At 43.5% G+C, this 25,311-nt stretch overlaps 1 protein-coding gene across 1 annotated transcript in view; it reads right to left on the reverse strand.

Moving 5' to 3' along the window:
- COG3 (component of oligomeric golgi complex 3) overlaps positions 1-25,311 on the reverse strand; it is a 155,623-nt gene that overhangs the window by 112,400 nt on the left and 17,912 nt on the right. Inside the window, 4 exon segments of the mRNA XM_030200514.1 lie at positions 2,335-2,409; positions 12,030-12,195; positions 14,880-14,941; positions 20,155-20,301. Coding sequence (XP_030056374.1) covers positions 2,335-2,409; positions 12,030-12,195; positions 14,880-14,941; positions 20,155-20,301 — 450 coding nt within the window.

Genomic DNA, 25,311 nt, shown 5'->3' on the forward strand with positions numbered 1-25,311 from the left:
GGGGTATTGGAGAAAGAGGATGATGGGTCTCTGAAAGGGTTGAGTGGGGGTGGAAATTGGGTTAAAAAGGGGGTGAAAGAGAGGCAATATGAGTGGGATAAAGAGTAAGAAATGAAAAGCATAGCATGGAGGCAAGAGAAGAATAGAGAGACAGGGATGGAGCTAGAACTGATGAGGGGACGAGATGCAGTGCAGGGTAGGAGAGGGTTGAGAGTGAATGCACAGAGGATATTGAACAGACTGGATGGACTCTTCAGGTCTTTATCTGTCGTCATCCACTATGTTACTATGAAATAGAGGACTAGGCAGAGACACTAAGGGAGCAAGAGAAATGTTTGAGGAGATGAGAGGGATATGGACAAAACGATTAGGCAGATGAGAGGTAAAAAGGAGGAGACTAAAAAGAGGATGAGAGAGAGAATTAGGGTAAAATCAAATAGGTAAATGTAAAGGCAAAGTGGAAAAAATAACAAATCAGTGGCAGACAGATGTAGAGAAGGAAAAGAAGACAAGAGAGAAGAAATGCAAAAGCAAACCTGGGAAATACTTTTGAAGACTGACACAAGGGGTCAAGGAGGGAGAGAGGTTCTGCATGAGGGGCAAGGAGGTCAGTTAGGGAACACAGAGATCCAATGAGTTAGGAGAACAGAGGGGGATTGGAGAGGGAAAGAGGTGCTGGACGTTTGGGGGGGGGGGGGGGGGAGAAGAAGAGAGCTTCCAGGACCTGGGGGGAAAGAAGGAGGAGGAGAGACGATACCACAGCGGAAATTGAGTGAAATGTTGCACATATCGTGAAGGGAAGAGGTGAGACCGGCTGAACATGAAAGGAAGAGAAAGGAAAAACAAGATAGATTTGAGGAGGAGGCAGAGAAATCGAAAGCTGAACGCGAAAGATCACTGCCAAACAGACATAGGGCAGGCGGTGAGAAAATAAGCTGCAAATGAAAAGGAGGCCCTGGAAACAGAGTTAAGAGCACAGACAGAAGAAAGTAGAAACAAAGATTAAGAACAATGGAATAATAAAATCACCAAAGGAAGGAAAAATATTTAGTGATTGAATTATGCAGGTGTTGAGAATTTACATCTGTCTGTTTTATTTTGTACTCTACAGGAGGACATTCGTTTCTTTCTATTTTTCTGGTGTTGCAAAGCATGTAGAGTCCGATATCTCTGCTTTCAGTTTTGTCTGCATGTTATATGCGTTTCCCTATTTTGCATCAAGTGAGAGTCATGTTTGCATTTGCAACTGAAGTGAAGGATTCTGCTGGTGTATGGTGTCTGTGTAGGAATCTTTAACATCCATCTGCTCCAGTTTCCCAGTAGCAGGTATATTGGTGCTCTATTGTATTTCAGTAGCGTAATTAAATGAAATAACTACTTTTGAAGGTTAGAGGTATGGGTGGGGATGGAGATTACTTGTAGGGATGGAAGAGATCTTAGCAGGGACAGGCGGGTATGAGTTAAATTCCAGTGATGTGCCTTGACAATTTTTGTGCCTTGTGTCTACCCCTTTCCACCAAAAGAGTCGTTTTCTTTGTTACTGCCAACACCAGCGAGTCTACTCCGAGTTGTTGGAATCTCTCCTTTTCCTTTGGAAGCAAGGAATACAATCTGACCATGGCCCTACCCACTTTCAATCCCATTAACAGGGGAATCCGATATTCACGGCAAACACAGCGTCGCCCACACTCCTCTGACAGCCAGTCTCCCTTTCTTGTGACTTGCCAGACTTACAAGACAAGCAGCAGCTGGCTCTGCAGCGGGGGCCGCCATCGCACAGTCAAAACAGCTGCACCCCAATGGGGATTTCTACTGTGGTCCAGCAGGAGCCCACCCTCCCTCCCTACCAAGGAAAGCTTGTAGATGTGTCCTGTTCACCACTCTGTGAAGAAAATCAGAAGGGAGACTACCGCTTTTGCACTCCACTGGCCTCGCTCCTCTCACTGATCCAACAAACAACCATTCACGTTTTTTTCCAGCCAGTTTAGACTAGCCACTAAGCCTTGCTAAAGATCAACGTGGGGGGGGCCCCACAGGCTTCAGGAGGCAGTGTCCTGCAACCACTAGGGATGGCCTCCTTAGAAGGCAGAAGCCCGACTAGCTCAACTGGGAGCCAGATGACCAACTGGACCAGAAGCAGCCTAACCAGAGCTCAGGGCTGAAGCTATGTCCTTCCACCTGATGGAGATAGAAAGTACTAAAGGGCTGAGCTTCCTGGCTAGGGTTATAAGCTTCAGCTCATTTCTGTATTCACTATCTCCTCCTGCTGATCGATGGACGTAAGTTCTGGAATAGTGTAAGGAAAATAAAGAAAAATAGATATCAAATACTTACAGTGCTGATATTTTCTAGTTCATTGAAATAGGAAAGCTTCTGCTGAATGTTTTCCGCTAAATCGACAAGCTCAGACTATTAAAAGAAAAGAATGAAAAACCATAAGATCCAGGTTGATTTGCTGCATTCAAAAAGCATTTCCTCTCCATGACAAGACACTTTGCTAATTTTACATGATGGACGAAACCGTTCCCTCTGACTCTTAGGTTATTTTACAAATGGAATGCAGTCATTCTTCCCGGAGAAATGTTACAAACCGATGCTAGTAAACATCACAGATGAACTTTACATTGTTTTTATATGATTTTGCTTATCAAGAAGATTGTGAGGCAACAACAACTTCTAAACAAAGTATGGCACCTCACCTACCTTCTGCTTCATGTGGAAATTTATTTTCTTCTCACTAGCCATATGGAATTTACATGTTAGGGCTGTACAGCTGTGGGAAGCACTTTAAACCTAGTCAACTCCTCCTGAGTGCCTCATTCTGATCACCTCCCTTGCTGGTGTTTTCAAGACGCTGCATTCTCCTCCTGAGTGCCTCGTTCTGATCACCTGACCGTGTATGATTTCCTGTTCCTGGGTCAGCTCTCAGTGCACTATATTAAGGGCTCTCTTTTCATTGTGTCACTTAAACTATTTGCTGCTGAATGCTTGTTAATGCTGCCACTGCTGTGCTGCGTTTTCTAGGATTTACCTCCCCTTCAGTTTCACTGTCTTCAAAACTGGATGGTGATTTGGAAATAATACATTACACTAATTTGAAAGTTGGTGAAATTTAGTCCCCATTCCGTTACCAAGAGCTTGTGATTATTAAGGTTGGCGCAGATACACCACTACATATTCATTTATATTATTGTCCTCCCTCTCTTTCTGCAGAAGGTTGGGAAACTTGCCAACAAGCCCTATTGGAAGCTACTGTTCTTTTTTCTAATTTACTTATTTTAGGAGATTTCAATATTTATGTAGAAGATCCCAATAATCCTCGTGCTAAATTCTTCTGTGATTCTTCTCTCCAATCTCTCTTTGCGTCAGTGGATCTCTTTTCTGACTCATGTAACTGGACAGAATCTAGATTTGGTACTTACTATGCAGGATTCTCATGATTGCCTAACAACATTTTCTTTCTCCACCCTTCCCTGGACTGATCATTATCTCATTCTTTTCAAACTCTCCCTCTCTCATGGTCTCTCACACAGCCAGTATCCAATGGCTACTGGGCTAGGGCCCTTTTTTAAGTTGACATGTCATCTCTCTCACCCTCACTTTCCCACTTCCCCCTGGATTTTTCCTCTAAAACTCTGAATGGCCAAACCAAGGGCCAGATGCATCAACCAAACGTTAAAAAATCCAAAACGTTAAAGTCCCTAACGAATTTTAAAAAATGAAGGATGCACCAAAAACAAAAGTCGCACATGTTCGGTGCGGTACTGTAAAGTACAATGCATCAAACCTGTGTAATCCCCGTCGGTAATCGGCCCCTAACGCATGCGCAGAGCAGCCAAGCGTTATGCTGGCTGCTCTGCGCATGCCAAAAAAAGTCAAAAAATGAAAACAAAATTTTAAAAAGAAGGGGGCAAAGGCGCTCATCAGGAGCGTCCTTCACGGACGGCCTTGCCCCCTTCCCACCCCCACCCAAGTTTGCCGCTTCCCCCACGCATCCAAACAGAAATAAAAATCAAAAAATCAAAACTTTTAAGGTTGGCCCAAGCCCCCCCTCCCTTTCTCTCTTTCCCAGCCCCGCCCGCCATCCTCCGCCCCCGCCGCCCCCCCCCCCGAGGTCGTCACTATCATTCCCCCTCTCCACTGGGCCCCCCTCCCTCTTACCGGGCCCGCACAGTGCCTGTGAGGCAAGAAGAAAAGCAAGAGGAACAGCTCAGCTGATGCCTTCCAGTCTTCGGCGTCTCTCCTGTGCTCCTGGGCCCGCCCCCGTCTGACTTAAGTAACCTACGTTGATTACTTACGTCAGACGGGGGCGGGCCCAGGATCACAGGAAAGACGCCGAAGACTGGAAGGCATCAGCTGAGCTGTTCTTCTTGCTTTTCTTCTTGCCTCACAGGCGCTGTGCGGTCCCGGTAGGAGGGAGGGGGGCCCAGTGGAGAGGGGAACGACAGCAATGACCTCAGGGGGGACGGCAGGGGGCGGGGAGAGGATGGTGGGCGGGGCTGGGAAAGAGAGAAAGGGAGGGGGCTCGGGCCAGCCTCAAAAGTTTTGATTTTTGGATTTTTATCTGTTTGGATGCAGGGGGAAGCGGTGAACTCGGGCGGGGGGGGGGGGGGGGGCAAGGCCGTCCATGAAGGACGCTCCTGACGAGCGCCTTTGCCCCCTCCCAATCTTTTTTTTTTTTTTTTGCCAGCTTGTTTTGAGGTGCAGGGGGAAGCGGAGAGATGACAGCTCAGGCCTTAACGACAGGTCTGAGCTCACGTAAAATTGTAGACGGTAAATGAATCGTTGCAATCTTCAGTATGGTTAGTGCATTCCAAATTGTCCACATTTCAATGGTAGTTTACTCTTTTGCATTCCGTTTTCGTTAGCTGCAAACGTCTTCGGAAAATGGCCTTTAATGCATGCTATGGTTCAAAATTTCTTCGTCAAGGGGGTCATTACAGGGTCGTTAAGGTTTAGTGCATCTGCCTCCAAATCCTAGCACTCTATTCTGTCTGAAGGCCTTGATAAGGTGGCTCCTAGGTCCTTCCATCAGCATAGTTCTGCTAATAGGAATCCTTAGTATTCCTCAAATCTGAGGCTCCTGAAGCTCCAATATCACCAAGCTGAAAGGACCTGGAAGAAGTCAATGTCCTCATCTAGCTTTATAAAATGCCGCCTCCTTCATCGTGATTACAACTTCCAATTAAAGAAGGAAAAGAAAGTGTGTATCACCAGGAAGCTTCTCATCCCTCTAGGGACCTCTTCTCCATCTATCGACAGTCTGTCACACCCAAATCTGCAAATACTGCGCTCAAGCCTCCCTCAGCAGAAACCCTCTCCTTGTTTTTTATTAATAAAATAGATAACCTAATGAAATCTCTATCTGGACCCTCTGCACCTTCTGGTGACCTCCCCCACCTCCTATCTTGAACCTTTGTTAACAGATTCACAAACAGGCTCCTCTACCTTGTCCTCTTTTGAAACAAACTCTTTTTTCCCTTTAAAAAAAATGTTTAATTAAGTCTTCCACGAAAACTAACTACTGCCCTTGTGATTCCTTCCCTCTTCCTGGCTTAAGGTACCGCAATTAGAATTAATACCCATTCTACTGTCCTTGATTAATCTCAACCTCTCTTCAGGCCAAGTCCCTGATCTCTGGAAGCAAGCAGTAGTCTGTCCCATGTTAAAAAAGCCCTCGATCCTACTATTCCTAGTCATTATCTCCCAGTTTCAAATCTTTTTGTTATATGTCAAAAGTTCTAGAAAAAATTGTGTTTACCCAACTCACATCCTTTTCTGAGAAAAGTTTGGCTACACATCCCCATCAATCTGGCTTCAGGTCTCACCACAGTACAAAAATCATAATGGCAGCGCTTATTAGTGAACTTCATTTCCACTTGGACCAGCATAGAAAGGTACTGGCAGTCTCGCTAGACCTTTCTGCCGCTTTTGATCTGGTTGACCTTTAACTCTTTCGCTCATATTTATCTTCCTTAGGCATCACTGGTACAGTTTTTTTCTTGGTTTGCTTTCTTTCTATCTCATCACACATTTCAGGTCATTCTCTCTGATGCAAAATATGAGTGCACAGAACTACATCAGGGTGTACCCCAAGGGTCTATACTCTCTCCTCTTCTTTTTAATCTCTTGAGTCCCCTCACTGCTCTCATACAATCCTTTGGCATCTGCGCTTATCTTTATACTGATGACATTCTGCTGCTCTTTTCTATCACCTCTTCCTCTCCTTCCTTTACAGATCTGTCTTGACCGAGTTGCTAGCTGGCTAAGCGATCATCAATTAGTGCTAAATCCGGATAAAATAGTTACCTGTTGGTTCTCTGGTTCAACTCTCCCTCCTCCACCCCCCATCACTCTATTTGGCACGTCTATTACACCAGTACATACCTTTCATTATTTAGGTATTATTCTCGATTCCTCACTTTCTTTTTACCACAGATCTCTCACTTGCCCAAAACTAGTTTTCCCAACAGCTACGTGCAATTCATCATCTCTTTGATATTTCACAATTCCGTGCGCTAATCCTCTCTTTTTTTCTTTACCTCCCATCTTGATTATTGTAATGTTGTTTATGCTGGTCTACCTAGCCACACATTAAAGAAACTTCAATCGCTCCAGAACACAACCATCAGATAACTCTGAGATACCCATTGCTACGATCATACTTCACCTCTGTTGAAACAATATCATTGGCTCCCCATTGAGCAAAGGATCACTTATAAAATTGCCACCCTCACTTTCAAGGCCTTTAGACTTGGAATCCCTATCTCACTTGTTTAAGTAGTCCTTATTGCCCCTTCAGAACCCTCCGTTCATTAAACGACCACCGCTTAGTTCTGCCTTATCCAAAATGTGCCCACTTGGAATCAACCCATCAGAGCACATTCTTCTTTCTGGCTCCTCATATCTGGAACAATCTCCCCCTTTCTCTGTGTAGCAATTCTTCTTTTAAGGATTTTAAAACTGAGCTGAAAACCTGGCTTAGCTTTTGGTGAAACAGTTTGCTGAAATTACCAGTGTTACCCTTCGACCCTGTCCTCCTTTTGTGTGCTTTCTTTACCCTCTTTTTGCAATGCTTATGTCTCTAAACTTAACACCCTGCTTTCCTATACATTAATGGAGTTCTTTTCTTGTTTCCTATGTTTTAGCCTGTACACTGTTCTGTTCTGCCTTTCAGCTAGAGCGGTATAGAAGTTATTGCACATAAATAAATAAACAAACAAACTTCTGGAGTCAACTGAATTTTAATCTCTCTCTTCTCAACAGCAGTACTAACAAAAATAATTTTTTGATAATTCAATTAGCTATTAGGGATTATTAAGGCTTCCCGTAGTGATTTTTCATCATCAAAAGGAAAAATTAAGTCTTACCTGATACATTTTCTTTCCTTTAGTCACAGCAGATGAATCCAAAAACTTGTGGGTTATGACCAGCAGGTGGAGATGGAGAGTACCAAACTGAAACTGAACTCTGTCACAATCGACAGTAAGCTCCTTAGTCAGTCAGTATTTCTCATAACAAAGCAGAAGGAATAATAAGGGCAAACATTTCTCCCGCCTCACAGAAATGAAGCATAAACTTGTCAACTAGCAGAACTATGCACAGGCAACCAAAGCAAGAAACCTAAGCAGAGAAACAGGCTGAACTGATAATGTCAACCTCATTAAAGGGTGGGACTGTGGATTGGTCTGCTGTGACTAAAGGAAAGAAAATTACCAGGTAAGACTTAAATTTTCCCTTCCCGGTCATCAGCAGTAGATGGATCCATCGACTTGTGGGATGTAGCAAAGCAGTCCATAAGTAGGGTGAGAACCAGGCACAGACGCAGACAGTACTGATGCCCCGAAGGATGCCTTAGACCAAGTCAAAACCATCAACCGGACAAGGTCTGGAAAACATGTCACAAGGACCACGTAGGGGACCTTCATAGAAGAGAATGAAGAGAAGACTAGCCCGGAGGACATATGCCCAAGCAATAGGCACCTGACTCCAGCAAGCTATGGCTGCATATGAAGCTGTGTTGCCCTGACTGTGGCCCACCAGTAGCAGGACGAGAGACTATGCCCAGACATCCACTGGTGGCCTGAAGTTACCAGAAAGGCCCACGATGACTGCAATATAAACTCCTAGGATGATTTTTCTCCCAAAGAATGGAGGAAACAATGGATGATTAATAGAAATGGAAATGTGGATACCACCACAGTCAACAATGGTGGGACAGCGCTGAGAGTCACCCTCAACTCCGAAACATGAATAAGCACAGAACGCTGTCAGGATTTCAAATTAACCAATCCAAAAAACGTTTGAACATATACTGCTGTATAGTGAATCATACACTCTGTCCCACTAATTTCAATAGCGAAATTAGTATAACTAATTTTTAACAAAAGGAACCTCAAAACTCCCAGTAGGGATAAATACCAAATGTACTAAAAAATCCACTACTATAAAGGGAAGCAAGGTAATATCATTGGTCCTTATCCTTCATGACAAAAGGAAAAAAAAATCAGCCGCAAAAACTCCACATTCGGAAGAAAATCAGGTGATTCAAAAAAACCTCTTTTCAATCCAATTAAGGGACAGGTGAATGAATACTCACTCTACAGTGACCAAAAAATGGAAAATCCTACAATCTCAAAATATAGAAAAAGCAAAAACGTACAAAAACGAAGAGAAAACCTGCCAAATCGCCTACTGCCTCTGGAAAAAAACAAAAACTATCTCAAAGCCCCCGTCCCAAGCAAAAACTGAGCTGCCTCCCCAGGATTAAAGAAAAAAGAACAAGGACTTTACTGCAGTTGTCCACAAAGCCGTTCTTAAAACTGCTTTTGAAGGCTGTTCTCATTGCCATCTTCACAACTTTCACAAGGACCCAATTGCAGTTGTCTTCAAAGCAGTTCTTACAGCTGTTTTTTAAAAACTATTCTCCCGGTCAGCTTCATAACTTTCTTTACAGCTCACTCTAGATCTGACAATCAACTGGGTTAGAGCTTCCGTTTCATGCAGTCTATAACTCGGCCTGCAGGAACGGATGCTTTATTCTTCCCTGTGGGCCCCTAAAGATGACATAACAGAGCCAACTGTACTGCTCTCCACCAGACACACCGCTGGAGCCAGGAGACCTCTCACCGAACGGGTAGGTGCCACTTCCCTCCTGTTCTCTCATTGGTCCCAGAACAGCTGCACTTTATTCTTCCCAATTGGTCCCTAAAGATGACATAAAAGGGTCCAAATGCGCTGCTCTTACCAGGAACACCTCTAAAATCAGGAGCCCTCTTCTCACCATATGGGTAGATGCCACTTCCCTACTGCTCTCGCAAGAGTAATCTATTATTGCAGCCTGTGACATAAATGACTGTCGCCCACTGAAGCGAGGAACTGTATAAAAGCGCACCAAAACTGCTCCCATGTTGCCCCAATAGTACGGTCCCGAAAACACAAGAAAGACCCCAACTTATGCTGCTCAAAAAGAAATAGTGTACCACCTCAGGTACAGAAACAAACCCAAAAGAGGAAAAGAATGAATTTCATACCCACAATTTTGTCAGCCTTACTGGTACCCCACAGGTCTTCTGACTCCGATTAGGTGGATGAATTCAGACAGCTACAGTAGCGCAGAGACATCCCCTCTCCTCCAGAATGCCACATAAGCAGAAATCTGCTATCTTTCAGCATTATTTTTTTCCAAAGTTCTGTGAGGAGGAAGGAAGTGGCAGGAGAGGGTGAAAGGGGGGGGAGGGACCCGGCACCACCAGGTGTACCTCAAGTAAGGCACCTCTACTGGTCTAGACACCCCCAAGCTCAACTGAACCAGGGAACCTGAAACAGGAGCCACATAAGCAGGAAGAATTAGGAGCTTGTGTTAGACTGTCCACTTCCTGCTGGAGATGGAGAATACTGACTGATCAAGGTACATACTGTCCTATGTGGCAGAGTTCAGTTCGGTAATCTATCTCCACCTGCTAGTAAATGGTTATAACCCACAAGTCTCTGGATTCATCTGTTGCTGATGACAAGGAAGAAAATATTAGTATTGGATGTTTTTGAAATGTCTAATTAACCATTCCCCTGTTGTGACTCAGTAAATCAAGACACCGCTGTGCTTATCCTCCTTTGACGCCCATACATCATGGCATCAAGACATGCAAAGCACAAGGAACAGCCTAAAGAACTGAAGAATGGATCAGGAAAGTAAGTTTGAAACAGGAGAGTAGTTTTGTAAAAATACAAAAAAAATGTTTGGACAAAAGTGATTAAAAGAGATCTGGCAGATTCCAAGATGGCGCTGTGAATAGACGCACCTGTGTTTGCTCCTGGAGGCTGCTGTGTTTGTGAGTTTCTCTCGGTGCCTCTGTAGCCTCGTTAACCATGGGGAAGCGGAGGGGGAAGGTAAAGGAATTTCCCTCGGTTCCTGTGACCTCCTCGACGTTGAAACAAACAACCCTGCAATTTCCCAGGCAGCAACCGGGTCCTCAGGAAACTTCGACCCCCACTGCAGCTCTCGGCCCTTCGGAGTCGATTGAGAGTGGAAACGGGGCTTCCTTGAGCCCTGTGGAGCGAATTGCACCTCCCCAGCCTGGAAGAGAGTTGCTTGCTGTTCAAACAGAGACAGACGCCGAAGTGGCTCTGCTGGTCCTGTCTGAGGGTGTGACTGCAGCAACGGAGTTAGATTCTCAACTTCGGGAGACATTACTACAACAGGCTTCAAAGGTATTGCCTCACGCTATTGTTTCCAAGTTAGCTCAGGCTGATAGTCTATCTCAATCTCCTCCTGTGGCTAGTGGAGTGATTAGACCAGCAATTGTGATGCTGGAGTCACTATGGGATATGGTTTACAATATCCAAACCTCTATGCAAACTACTTTAAAGCAGAATTCTTCTGATATTGAAGTTCTTTCTGAGGCTGCCCTGCTTCAAGCACAAGTGACTGCACAGCAAACCCAGAAATTGGAACGTGTGGATATCAAAATTCAAGAAATGGGATCTATAGAAACAGCTTTGGTTAAAGACAATAATTTCCTACATAAACGACTTGAATACCTTGAAAATCAGACTAAAAGACTTAACCTTAGGTTTCTTAATTTTCCCAAATCGCCGTTAATTTCTCCTTTGGAGATGGTCAAAAAAATATTTGGTGGACATCCTGGGAATGGACAAGGACTCACTCCCTCCCATTACACGGGCTTATTACATCGGGAGTACTGGAGTGGTGGTGGTGGTGGTGGTGGTGGTGGGAAACCTCCCCCCCCCCCCCCCCCCGTAATAGGGGAGGGAATGAATCTTACCTCATTCCTAGAAAGCTCATTAGAAATAGTTACTCAGAGGTTAACTCTGCTTGCCACTTTTGCGTTGGAGCCTGATAGGAATGCTGTACTACGGCTTTCGTTGAGACACTTAGAAAATCTGTTTTTGGGCTCAAAGGTCCGTATCTTTCCAGATCTCTCACGGCCTACACAGGTGAGACGAAGGGCCTTTTTGGAACTTCGCCCCAGGGTGGTGGCATTGGGAGCAAATTTTGTTTTGCGATTTCCTTGTTTTTGTAATGTGATGCTTGAGGGTAAACATTTTCAGTTTGTAGATCCAAAACAGATGAAAGAGTTTATTGATGCAAGAGTTGATGTGAATATAGTAAACCTTCCCTAATTTAGCAGGCTGGGGTCTGAACCAGAGGAAGCATCTATTGATTATTAATTTTTTTCTTTTTTTTTCTTTTTTTAATTTCCTTAATCTTGGAATCAAATTTCTTCAACTTGTGGACAAATGGGCTGTAAAGATATAAACTTATCATTTTTGTTTCCTAATGTTAAATAATGCCGATTGCATATTCACTTTAAGTGGTGATATATTGGAAAATTTAAATAATTAAATAATAATAAAAAAAAAAAAGATCTGGCAATAAAAGGAAGCAAGAAAGTCATAATACAGTAAGTTGTTATTTTAGCTAATACTACAGCTTTAAACAGCAATACACAAAGTGGCTCAGAGCTCTGGATGCCTCTACAAAATGTAGATTTTAAGATCTGCTGTACCTGTTCCTTCAGCAGCTGCTCACAGGCCTCATGCAGAGTCCCTGTCTTGGTAGACACAAAGAGGTACTGCTTCTGGAGCGACTCTAAGTGCAGGAGGGCGCTGTTCACATCTCTTAATATGGCATCACATTGTTCCTGAAACCCAGACAAGTAATCCCTCAGCTCTCTAGAGAAACAAACAAAAAAGGCAAATGGGAAGAAAACCTACACCTTTTACCTTGATGCGTATCTACCAACACAGTGTACATAACACAGTGACACTCCCCAGCACTGATATTCCAAGACACAATACCTGGTCACCACTGGGAATGAAAGTCTGTGTAAGGGCTAACTCCTCCAAGTATTTCATCTAGTCTTACCTTGCTAATTCACATCAATTCATGACACACAATTTTATCTAGATAAAAAGATATTCAGCTCAGACAATATCATATACAAGACTGGATACCACAAAGACGTTAGCTGTAAGGTACTATCAGACATTTAAATTGATCAATTAGTTAGTATGAATCGTTGCTTATTCTGGAAAATAGGTTTGCTGAAAATTATATGGCTTTTATGTATTCCAAAAAAGGATCTCCATGCTACCTCCAAAATGAACAAATAAAGCTCAATTTGTTTTTTCGTACCCTGCTAGATTTTATTTTTTTGAAATGATCAAAGCACCTACACAGAGAACTCAACAACCATTACAAATCAATTGATAGTATTTGCATTTTTAAAAATGTTAAAATAGCAGTATAACAGTAGGAAATATTCATCACATTTGGTTTACATCAAAAGTGCTTTCACAGAATGGGCACAACCACAGAGACAGAAGATCAAAGTTGGGCTTACGATCTAAGTTTGCACCTGAGGCAATGGAGAGTGAAGCAACTTGCCAAAGGCACCAGTGAGAAACAGGATTTCAACCTGTCTTTCCTGGTTCTCAGTCTGCTGCTGTAATGACTAGGCTGCTATTCCTCCATGCCACATGATGTCATCTCATTTGCCTTGCTTCAGGAGAAAATGCAGATGGGTTCAACTGCCAAGAACAAATAAACCCAGCCACTGAGATGCAGAATTTGCTTGTCAGTCATTGTTCTTGTTGATTTAAATCTAGCATCTGTTTGAGGATGGCAACCTCTCACAAAAGAATTGAAATTGGTCTTTTAGGCTTCATTTTATAAACTGATGCCTATGAGAGGAATCCAAAAAGGAACATAGGCATCTGTCTATATAAAATAGGCTTCCACAACCAATCTCAATTGCGCACAAATGCCGACACACAAACTTATACCTGCTCCCAAAACGTTGTAAATTTGTGTGTGTGCTCTACCTACACATGTACATGCATATTTTATCAAATATACCCACACAATGGAAAAGATCAGATCATATTACTCCTATTTTAAGAGACCTGCACTGGCTGCCCATCTTAGCCAGGATCACGTTTAAATCGCTTTGCTTGGTCTTTAAGGCTTTTCGGTGGGGGGTATCTAAATTCAGATGTTGATTTTTTTTAAAAAAACAGTAATGCTCTTTGTGATCTTCTCAACACATTTTGTTACAACCTCCATCACTGAAATTGGCTAGGCTGACTTCTTCTAGGAATAGAATCTGACCTAGGTTGACCTCTACTAGGAACAGAACCTGCCCTAGCAGTACTGCCTCTATGTTTGTCAGTCTACCCCTTCCCTGCCTGCCCCTCTCTTCGCTTTCCCTTCTTTTATTTTGACTTTGCTTGTTTTCTGGTATGATTGAAAATCTTTCCATCAAAACTGTAGCTCCTTTCCTGCTATGTTACTTTTTATTATAAACTGCTCTGAACTGTGAGTTAAAGGCAGTATATCAAAAGTAAATAAACTATAAAACTATCTTCTCTAGTTGTGTTGGACCACCTTTATGGAACTCTATACCCACTACTATTAACAATTTATCCAGTTATTTCAGATTCCACTAAATTTTGAAAACCTGGATATTTGAAAATGCCTTCAGAGATTTCCGAGTTCAGTAATATCTTGAAGAGTTGGATCAGAAAATGTATTATCATATTTTACAGTTGTATGTAGACATGTTTTTGATTGGATTTTATATCATAAAATGTGCTTTATACTATTTAGTTATAAACCGCTTTAATACTAATTGTAAAAAGCAGTATATCAAAATCAATAAATCAAATGGCATCACCAACTCCATTCTGCCCTGAAACTACCTTGTATTTTCGGGTGAAACTGAAAATGCTGAGCAGACCCCCTCCTGGAGACACCTTTTTGTTGGTGGGGTAATGGAAGTAGAAGCCATCTACTCACTCCTGCTCAGGGGCGAGACTGCCGCTGGAAGTCCCAGCACCTATTTTGAAGGAGGAGCCAGCTCTATGTGGGAGCAAGTGGATCACTCCTGTGCCCACTACCCCACCAATATAAGGGTAGGCTGGGACCAGGCCATTTTCATTTCCAGATTTAGTTTCGGCTGAAACCAAGCGGCCAATTTCAGCTCCACATTCGGTGTCGGCTGAAACCGAACATACTGATTTTGGTCAGGCTCTACCCTGGAAGCACATATGTAAAATAAATAAATAAATAAAAGTAGGTATACACTTCCCATGCATGCATTTTTTACGCATATATACAGTCGCATAATTTTATACATGCCCTCTCATTTACATGTAAAACGGGCTTTACACGCGGAAAAGCTTTATAAAGTTACTGCCTTAATGTGGATACAATAATGATGGAGGCATGTAAACATCTTCAAACAAAATCAAAACCATTAAGGTTTCATCCTGCATGATGGAGACAGATGTGTCAGATGTATTCCTGATTTCCTGCTCTAATAAGTGAAGAAGGTAAGATCTGACAACAAGCATACCTGTACTTTGCACCTTCATCTTGATCCATCTGGGTCTGTAGCTGAGCAAACCATGAAAAGAACTGAAATAGAGTATTTAAATTATTAATATGGATGGCACAAAATTTCAAAACAGAACATACGTTACAACATTGGCAGACCAGAAAGTAGAGGAGGCAAACTAAGACTCCCTAAGGGTAATCTCAGTGCTCACCCATCACCAAATAGACATTAAGCAGACCTACAATGTAAGCAAATACAAAATAGAACATAAACAGAACCAAGCAGAAGGCTTTAATACAGTAAAAACATTCCCATCACTTGTGGCTCCTTGCTTCTCTCCCTTCACTTGCTTTCTAAGAAGTTCTGAGAGAAGACATTTCTGTGGATAAGTGACATTATTTTATTCTGTGCTTGGTAACTTAAAGATTGGGTTTAAAAGAGATATTGTAAGATATTGATAAACACAATTAGAATTAAAAAAAAAAAAAAATGCAAACTTTATTAACTAGTCTCCATACCCTTTTCCCCATAGTTTTAAAACTTTTTTCTACCACAGCATTAACATATAGTCTCTAGAAGGCACAGTAGGACTAGTTCAGTCCTCATTCCCATCCACCCACTCACCCCTAGCTCAACTGTTCATTTGTAGTCAATTATTCTAATTAGGACAACAAGCAAGGAATTTTCATAAGAGTTTTAATTATTTAATTAGTTTCTGAGAAGCAAACACTAAATAAATTATGCCAGTCTTAAGGCTGTTTATATTCACCTGATATCCCTAGTACCTTAAGAACTTTTAATTAAACAACTCTATAATACTACGATGCAGACAGTGGTCCAGCAGCGAGAGGGGTGCTATCCAGTCTTTTGCATTGAGTGTTAACAAGTATGATTATCTCCAAGTTGGTGATAGGTCATATGTGTGTGTTCGATGTAAAGAGCTCCTAGCTCTCAGAGAACGAGTCCGTTCTCTTGAGGCTAGAGGAGCTGAGGGAGAAAGAGAGTACATACAGGAGGCCTACAGGGACGTTGTAGACAAGACCCCACCACAGCCTCTATGCTGTCTTGGAGGAGGGAGGTCTTCTAAAAGGACAGCATCACGCTGGTGCAGCTGGAAGCAATCCTGTAGCCATGACCAGCCCACCAGGGGATGAAATATCCTCTCACAGAGGATGCGTCTCCAGGAGTTACTGCCCAAGAGGGAAGGGTTAGGATAACTGTTGTAGTTGGTGATTTATTAAGCATCTAGCTGGGTGGCTGGCGGACGTGAGGATTGCCTGGTCACCTACCTGCCTGCCTGGTGTAAAGGTGGCAGATCTCACGTGTCATCTAGATAGGATTTTAGATAGTGCTGGGGAGGAGCCAGCTGTCTTGGTACATGTGGGTACCAATGACATAGGAAAACGTCGGAGAGAGGTTCTGGAAGCCAAATTTAGGCTTTTAGGTAGAAAGCTCAAATCTAGAGCATCTAGGGTAGCATTTTCAGAAGTGCTACTAGTTCCACGCATAGGGCCCAAGAGACAGGCAGAGCTCCGGAGTCTCAGTGCATGGATGAGGCGATGGTGCAGGAAGGAGGGTTTTAGATTTGTAAGGAACAGGACAACATTCTGGGGAAGGGGGAGCCTATTCCGGAAGGATGGGCTCCACCTTAACCAGGGTGGGACCAGGCTGCTGGCATTGGCATTTAAAAAGGAGATACAGCAGCTTTTAAACTTGAACCTAGGGGAAGGCCGACAGTCGTTCAAAAATGCATAGTTCGGAACAAGGTACCTTTCAAAGATATCACCGAAACAGGGAAGATAGGGTATCCTGATAGCGAGGTTGCAAACGAGACCATAGTAGATCAGGTGACCTTAAGTAAAAATCAGGCAAAAGACTGCAAATTAACACTGTCAACAAATGAGCAAGATGTAAATAGGAACAACAAACATAGTTTGAAATGTCTATATGCAAATGCCAGAAGCCTAAGAAATAAGATGGGAGAGTTAGAATATATTGCACTAAATGAAAAATTAGATATAATAGAGGCATATTTTCAAAGCACTTAGCCTTCCAAAGTTCCATAGAAACCTATGGAACTTTGGAAGGCTAAGTGCTTTGAAAATATGCCTCTTAGGCATCTGTGAGACATGGTGGATGACCAGTGGGACACTGTCATACCGGGGTACAAATTATATCGTAGTGATAGGGTGGAACGAATTGGTGGAGGGGTAGCTTTGCATATTAAGGAGGGCCTTGAATCAATAGATTGAAAATTCAGCAGGAATAAAAAAAAAACACATCTTGAAATCCCTTTGGATTGAAATTCCATGTGTAAAGGGAAAAAGGACAGTGATAGGACTGTATCCACCTGGCCAGGATGAACAGACAGATGTAGAAATGTTATTAGAAACTAGGGAGGCTAACAAAACTGGGCAACACAATAATAATGGGTGATTTCAATTACCCCGATATTGACTAGGTAAATGCAACACCAGGGAATGCTAGAGAGGTAAAATTCCTTGACGAAATCAAGGACAGCTTTATAGAGCAGCTGGTACAGGATCCAACAAGGAGGAGGAAAACTTCTAGATCTAGTCGTTAGCGGACCACATGATCTGGTGCAGCAGGCAATGGTGCTGGGGCCGCTTGATAACAGTGATCATAATATGATCAGATTTTATATCGGTTTTGGAGTAAGTACACACAGGAAATCCAATACATTAGCATTTAACTTTCAAAAAGGAGACTGATAAAATAAGAACGGTGAAAGAAAAACTTAGAGGAGCAACTGTGAAGATCAAAAATTTACATCAGGCTTGGATGCTGTTCAAAAATACCATCCTGGAAGCCCAGGCAAAATATATTCTGGGGCTCATTTTCAAAACACGTAGCCTTCCAAAGTTCCATAGGTTTCTATGGAAGGCTAAGTGCTTTGAAAATATACCTCACCGTGTATTAAAAAAGGAGGAAGGAAGAACAAACGACAGCCGGCATGGTTAAAAAGTGAGGTGAATTAAGCTATTAGATCTAAAATAAAATTCTTCAGAAAATATAAGGAACCGACTGAAAATAGTAAGAAACAGGATAAGGAATGGCAAGTCAAATGCAAAGTGCTGATAAGGAAGGCAAAGAGGGACTTTGAAAAAAAAGATTGCGTTGGAGGCAACAACACATAGTAAAAAAATTTTTTAGGTATATTAAAAAGCAAGAAGCAGGCAAAAGAATCGGTTGGACCGCTAGATGACCAAGGAGTAAAAGGGGCAATCAAAGAAGCCAAAAGTCATAGTGGAGAGATTAAATTAATTCTTTGCTTCGGTCTTCACTGAGGAAGATTTTGGAGAGATACCAGTGCCAGAAATGGTATTCAAAGCTGACGAGTCAGAGAAACTGAATGAAATATCTATAAACCTGGAGGACATAATAGTGCAATTTGACTAACTGAAGAGCAGCAAATCTCCTAGACCGGATGGTATTCATCCCTGAGTACCACCGATAGAATTGAAAAATGAACTTGCAGAACTATTGTTAGTAATATATAATTTATCTTTAAAATCAAGCGTGGTTCCAGAAGACTGGAGGGTGGCCAATGTAACGCCAATTTTTAAGAAACGTTCCAGAGGTGATCCGGGAAATTACTGGTAGAGACTACTATAAAGAACAAAATTACAGAGCATATTCAAAAGCATGGATTAATGAGACAAAACCAACATGGATTTAGTGAAGAGAAAACTTGCCTCACCAATCTATTACATTTCTTTGAAGGGGTGAACAAACATGAGGAAAAAGGTGAGCCGGTTGATATTGTGTATCTGGATTCTCAGAAAGCATTTGACAAAGTACCTCTTGAAAGACTCCAGAGGAAACTGGAAAGTCATGGGATAGGAGGTAGTGTCCTCTTGTGGATTAAAAACTGATTAAAAGATAGAAAACAGAGTAGGGTTAAATGGCCAGTATTCTCAATGGAGAAGGATAGATAGTGGGGTTCCCCAGGGGTCTGTACCAGGACTGCTGCTTTTTAACATATTTATAAATGATCTAGAGATGGGAGTAACTAGTGAGGTAATTAAATTTGCTGACAACACAAAGTTATTCAAAGTTGTTAAATCGCAAGTGGATTGTGAAAAAAATACAAGAGGACCTTACGAGACTGGGCATCTCAATGGCAGATGATGTCTAATGTGAGCAAGTGCAAAGTGATGCATGTGGGAAAAAAGAAACCGAATTATAGTTACGTAATGCAAGGTTCCACATTAGGAGTCACTGACTGGGAAAGGGATCTAGGCATCGTCATTGAGGATACGTTGAAACCCTCTGCTCAGTGTGCGGTGGCTGCTAAGAAAGCAAATAGAATGTTAGGTACTATTAGGAAAATGCGGACGTTATAATGCCTTTGTATCACTCCATGATGCAACCGCACCTCAAATACTGTGTTCAATTCTGGTCACCGCATCTCAAAAAAGATATGGTGGAATTAGAAAAGGTACAGAGAAGGATGATGAAAATGATAAAGGGGATGGGATGACTTCCCTATGAGGAAGGCTAAAGCAGTTAGGGCTCTTCAGCTTGGAGAAAAGACGGCTAAGGGGAGATAAGATAGAGGTCTATAAAATAATGAGTGAAGTGGGACGGGTAGACGTGAATCACTTGTTTACTCTTTCCAAAAATACTAGGACTAGGGGGCATGCGATGAAGCTACAAAGTAGTAAATTTAAAACAAATTAGAAAAAATGTTTCTTCACTCAAATTGTAATTAAACTCTGGAATTCTTTGCCAGAGAGTGTAGTAAAATCAGTTAGCTTAGCGGGTTTTTAAAACGGTTTGGATGGCTTCCTAAAGGAAAAGCCCATAGACCATAATTAAAATGGACTTGGGGAAAATCCACTGTTTATTTCTAGAATAAGCAGAATAAAATGTACTGTACTGTTCTGGGATCTTGCCAGGTACTTGTGACCTGGATTGGCCACTGTCAGAAACAGAATGCTAGGCTTGATGGACATTCGGTCTATCCCAGTATGGCAATACTTATGTAAATCAGGTTCGCAGTATCTGAAGGCTGCATGTACATGGCTTGATCCTGCATAGGAGGTGTAGTAATACTACCAAGAAAGCCAATTTGACAATGAAATGTTGAATAAGATTTTCACTGCCTTCCCAAAAGCAGCAAGTGCTAGAGCATGTCCAAACATACCCTCAAAGCATCAGAAGAATTCTTGAGCAAATATCTTAAAACAGCATGGTTTATTGTGACAGTCCTCAAACACTCTGAACTGACCCACAGTGTCATGCATTCAGCCCACTGGGAGCTACTTACTTGCTGTGCAGTTTCAATCTTTTCATCCTCCATGCCCAATGCAGCGAAACCCCTACACAAAACATCTTCCGTGGACTCTGGCACAGTTGCAGACAGTGCAATAGCTAATGAGTGTGACGTCAAACTGCACAAATCTTCAATAGGCAGCTGAAAGGATTAAAAAAATAAATATATTAAAAGATGGATTTTTTTTAAATATTTAATTCTTAATTCTCTAACCTGTTTTTGCAACTTGCATGCAAGATGGCATTTAAGATAACATAGTAACAAATAAAACAATTTAAGATCAGCTCCAACAATATTCAGAAATGTACAACAGATCCAAAAAAATATATTACAATATACTAATCAAGCTTAACACATAAAAGGAAAACCCATATAAGATACCAGGTATTAGATTCTCCACATACAGTACTACTAAAAATAGGCCCACACTCCGGGTTGCACATATCAATAACCAAAAATCAGTCTGACAATTTTAACTTACTGGTTATTGGTACACATACCAACTTCTGTCAAATAAAATATCTCCCCTCTACCAAGTACAGGGGTTCTAAAGTAAGGGGGAGGGGGTAAACAGTGAGCTACAAAAACCATGGGTCCTGCCAAATTAACCTGACGGGAAAAAAGAGGGATGGTAAGCCCTAAGTCACCTTCCCTTTACTATTCATTCTTTGCTGCTCACTCTCCTTATTCTGCTCCTCCCACCACCATGAATCTGAGCTGAAAGTAAACTGGGGTACAGTGGTGTTGATACCTCAACAATGCAGGGGAGGAGAAAGAAATCACAGTGCTAAGTCAATGAGGTGCCTAAAATTCAGCACAAGACACCATAAGGACTTTGGGAAAGAAACAGCTTCTCCCCCCCCCCCCCGCCACCCCCCAAAGCAATAGCCAGTATTCCCTAGAAAGAGATACAGCCACCATGCAACAAACAGGGGCCAGACTGATTTGGAGGGAGGGGTGGAGAGAGAGAGAACGCCTACTGATATTGCCACTGGACTGGGAAAGAAAGGAAAAACAAAAACATTTTGAGAAAAAAAAAGACAAATAAAAAAAACCCCTCCCAAATCATAAAAACAAGTAACAAAAAGAATAAAGTATAAAGTTTCCCTGGCTGCTAAGAATTTTTGGTTAAAAGATAGAAAACAGAGTAGGGTTAAATGGTCAGTATTCTCAATGGAGAATAGTAGATAGTGGTGGTCCCCAGGGGTCTGTGCTGGGACCGCTGCTTTTTAACATTTTTATAAATTATCTAGAGAAGGGAATAACTAGTAAAGTAAATAAATTTGTTAATGTCACAAAGTTATTCAAAGTGGGAAAATTAGGTTTTTACCTTGGTAATTTTCTTTCCTTTAGTCATAGCAGATGAAGCCATTACTTATGGGTTGTGTCCATCAACCAGCAGGGGGAGATAGAGAGCACTCAACTTTTCACAGTGCCTCATGGCCAGCCAGCTCCACTGCCTCTTCAGTATTTGAAGCTTCCAACGCAGTATGGCAAACCGCAATGGGAATAACATGAACTTTCCTCACAGCAAACGATGGCCCCTTAACAAGGGCATGAACTCAAAAGGAGGGAATGAACCCATCCTCCTGGAGGGAATAAACTCATCCTCCTTATTGTATAACTGAAGGGGATACACACAACCTCCTGGAGGGAATAAACTCATCCTCCAAAACATAAACTGGAGGGAATGGACTCATCCTCCTATAAGTGAACATGAATCCTGACGACTGTTTTCCAACTTTCTCCCAAGGAAGGAACTTCAGGAAACAAGAACAGAACCTGAAACAGATTCACAGCATACAGACAATCATACAGGGAGGGCTCATGTCTTCATCTGCTATGACTAAAGGAAAGAAAATTACCAAGGTAAGAACCTAATTTTCCCTTCCTTGTCATCAAGCAGATGAAGCCATTACGTATGGGATGTCCGCATACCAAGGCCTCCTGGGCCAATCCAGGGCGATGAGGACCACTTCTCCTGGGTGCAGCCGAATCCGCAGGAGCACGAGCCCTATCAAGGGCCACAGAGGGAACACATATAGTAGGCCCGGAGGCCAGGGCTCAGTCAAGGCATCCAACCCTGCCGAGCGAGGATCTCTCCGTCTGCTGAAGAAGCACGGGACTTTGGCATTTGAACTTGTCGCCATAAGATCCATCACGGGCTTGCCCCATTTGGCACATATCTGCAGGAATACTTCATCTGCTAGTTCCAATTCTGCTGGATCGATCTGATGCCTGCTTAGATAATCGGCTTGCACGTTGCTCTGACCTGCAGTGTGAGCTGCCGACAGAAACTGAAGATGCAGCTCAGCCCAGTGGCAAATCTGTTCGGCCTGGGCAAATCTGTTCGGCCTGCGCGGCCAGTGCTCTGCACTGAGTGCCGCCTTGTCGATTTATGTAGGCCACTGCTGTTGTGTTGTCCGACATCACTCTGACAGCCAATCCTTCCAGGGTCACTTGAAAGGCCAGAAGCACCTGAAACACCGCTTTCAACTCCAGGCGGTTGATGGACCACTCCGACTCCTCGGGTGTCATAGACCCTGGGCATGCTTCCCCTTGCAATGTGCGCCCCAGCCCTTCAGGCTGGCATCTGTCACTACTAGACACCAATCGGGGAGCGCCAGCGGCATTCCTCGCCGCAGCATGCTGTCCGAGAGCCACCACTTCATGCTGAGTCAGGCCGCAGGGAGCCAAGAAAGTCTGCATTGATAATCCTGAGAAACTGGAGACCATCTTTGAAGTAGGGAATACTGTAGAGGTCTCAGGTGCGCTCTCACCCAGGGCACCACTTCCAATGTGGCTGTCATCGATCCCAGCAGCTGGACAATGTCCCAAGCTCGCGGGCGGGGCATCCTCAGGAGCAGACGGACCTGATTCTGAAGCTTGCACCGCTTTAGCTCCGGTAGGTATACATAGCCCGAGTCTGTCTCGAACCTTGCCCCCAAATATTCTAGAGATTGCGAGGGGGTCAGGTGACATTTGGCCATATTGACGACCCAGCCTAGAGATTGAAGTACTGAGACCACTCTGGCTGTAGCTTGATAGCTCTCTGTTACAGAGTCTGCTCTGATGAGCCAGTTGTCTAGGTACGGGTGAACCCTGATACCTTCTCGCCTGAGCAAAGCAGCTACTACCACCATTACCTTCGAAAAGGTTCGGGGAGCTGTGGCGAGGCCAAAAGGCAAGGCCCGGAACTGGAAATGTTTTCTCAACGCCGCAAACCTCAGAAACTTCTGGTGCGGGGGCCAAATTGGTATGTGCAAGTAAGCTTCTTTCAGGTCTAGAGACATGAGAAACTCTCCTGGTTGTACCGCAGCAATGACGGAGCACAGGGTTTCCATGTGGAAATGCCGCACTCTCAGGGACTTGTTTAATTCTTTTAAGTCCAGAATAGGGCGAAAAGACCCACCTTTTCGCGGCACCACAAAGTAGATGGAGTATCGGCCAAAGCCGTGTTCGGCGGGAGGTACCGGGCACACAGCCCCTAACTGAATCAGACCTTGCAAAGTCTCCTCTACCGCCACCCGTTTGGCGGCAGAACCGCATCGGGACTCCACAAACACGTCTCTTACTGGGGCGTTGAATTCTATTCTGTAGCCATCTCTGATCAGGTCCAGAACCCACTGATCTGAGGAAATATTGGCCCACTCCTTGGCAAAGAGGGAAAGACGTCCTCCGATGACAGGAAGCGAGGAGGGGGCCGGCGCACCATCATTGAGAGGGTCGCCCCTGAACTCCAGGCCTAGAGCCGGTGGCTGCGGAACGCTTGTCCGAGCGAAAGGAGTTCCTCTGCTGAAAAACGGGCACGAGAAGTGAACCCAGCAGAACGCCCCGGGCGGTACCTTCTAGCTTCACGGAAGCGAGGTCTATAAGAGGAGTGGACCCCCTGGCCCTTGGAGGAAGGCCTCGGTCTATCTTCGGGCAAGCGCTGGGGTTTAGGATCTCCCAGGCCTTTAACAATTTTTTTTCCAACTCCTCACCAAATAGGAGAAGGCCTTGAAAGGGCAACTTCACCAACCTTTGCTTAGAGGCCATGTCCGCTGCCCAATGTCGTAGCCAAATAAGACGGCGAGCCGCCACTGCTACTGCCATTTGTTTAGCCGAAGCTCTGACAATATCATAAAGGGCATCAGCCAAAAAGGACAAGGCTGACTCCAGCCGCGGAGCCACATCCGAGAAGGGCTCCGCTCCATCTCCGGGCTGTTCCACTGCCTGTTGCAACCACGCCAGGCAGGCTCTAGCAGCATAACAACTGCATGCAGACGCCCGAACAGTAAGACCTGCAATTTCAAAGGACCGTTTAAGTGCTGCTTCCAGCCTACGGTCTTGTATATCCTTCAAGGCAACTCCTCCTTCCACAGGGAGGGTAGTTCTCTTTGTCACCGACTTTAAGCATTGCAAAGCGAGCCAAATGCTCCTCACGCAGAGGGTATAATTGCCCCATAGCTCTGGAAACTTTCAAAGGTCCCTCGGGGTCAGCCCACTGAGCAGAAATAAGCTCTTGGATGGAGTCATGCAAAGGAAAGGCTCGAGCAGGCTTTTTGGTACTAGCCATCCTAGGATTCACAGAGGAGGCTGTGCCACTGTCACGCTCTTCAATAGAAAGGACCTGTAGGGCATCTGAAATAAGCGCTGGCAGCTCATCACGGTGGAAAATCCTCACCGCGGAGGGATCATCCAGATCCTGTTATGGTATAAGCCAATCATCAGAATTAAATGTGTAGCATGATGTTGTGTTGGATCAGATACATATATATACACCAATATATTTGTGCAGCTTTTAAAAATACACTGCAGCAGAACTGGCTTTCATTCCAAAAGCCCTCTTCCCTCTCCCTTTGGGGAATATTTAAAAGACAAAGGTACTGCTGCAGTTGCAGGGACCTCACCTTGCCTTTTCTCATTCCTTAAACAAAAGACTTAAGACTGCTTTAAAGTTTTAAATTGACTCTATTCCTCTGATCAACACAACAAAGATTGGACCTAACCAGTAGAGGCAAGGAGACAAGCAGGTGGGAAAGGTGTGAAATCCAACTTAAAGACAAAGGGCACCTGCTGGCTGCCCCAGACAAATCTTATCTATCACAGAGAATCAAGCAGGAAGCCCTGTACATCAAAAGACCATTTGCCAGCAAGATCCAGACAGCA

The sequence above is a fragment of the Microcaecilia unicolor genome, chromosome 4, assembly GCF_901765095.1.
Source record: "Microcaecilia unicolor chromosome 4, aMicUni1.1, whole genome shotgun sequence".
Lineage (NCBI taxonomy): Eukaryota > Metazoa > Chordata > Amphibia > Gymnophiona > Siphonopidae > Microcaecilia > Microcaecilia unicolor.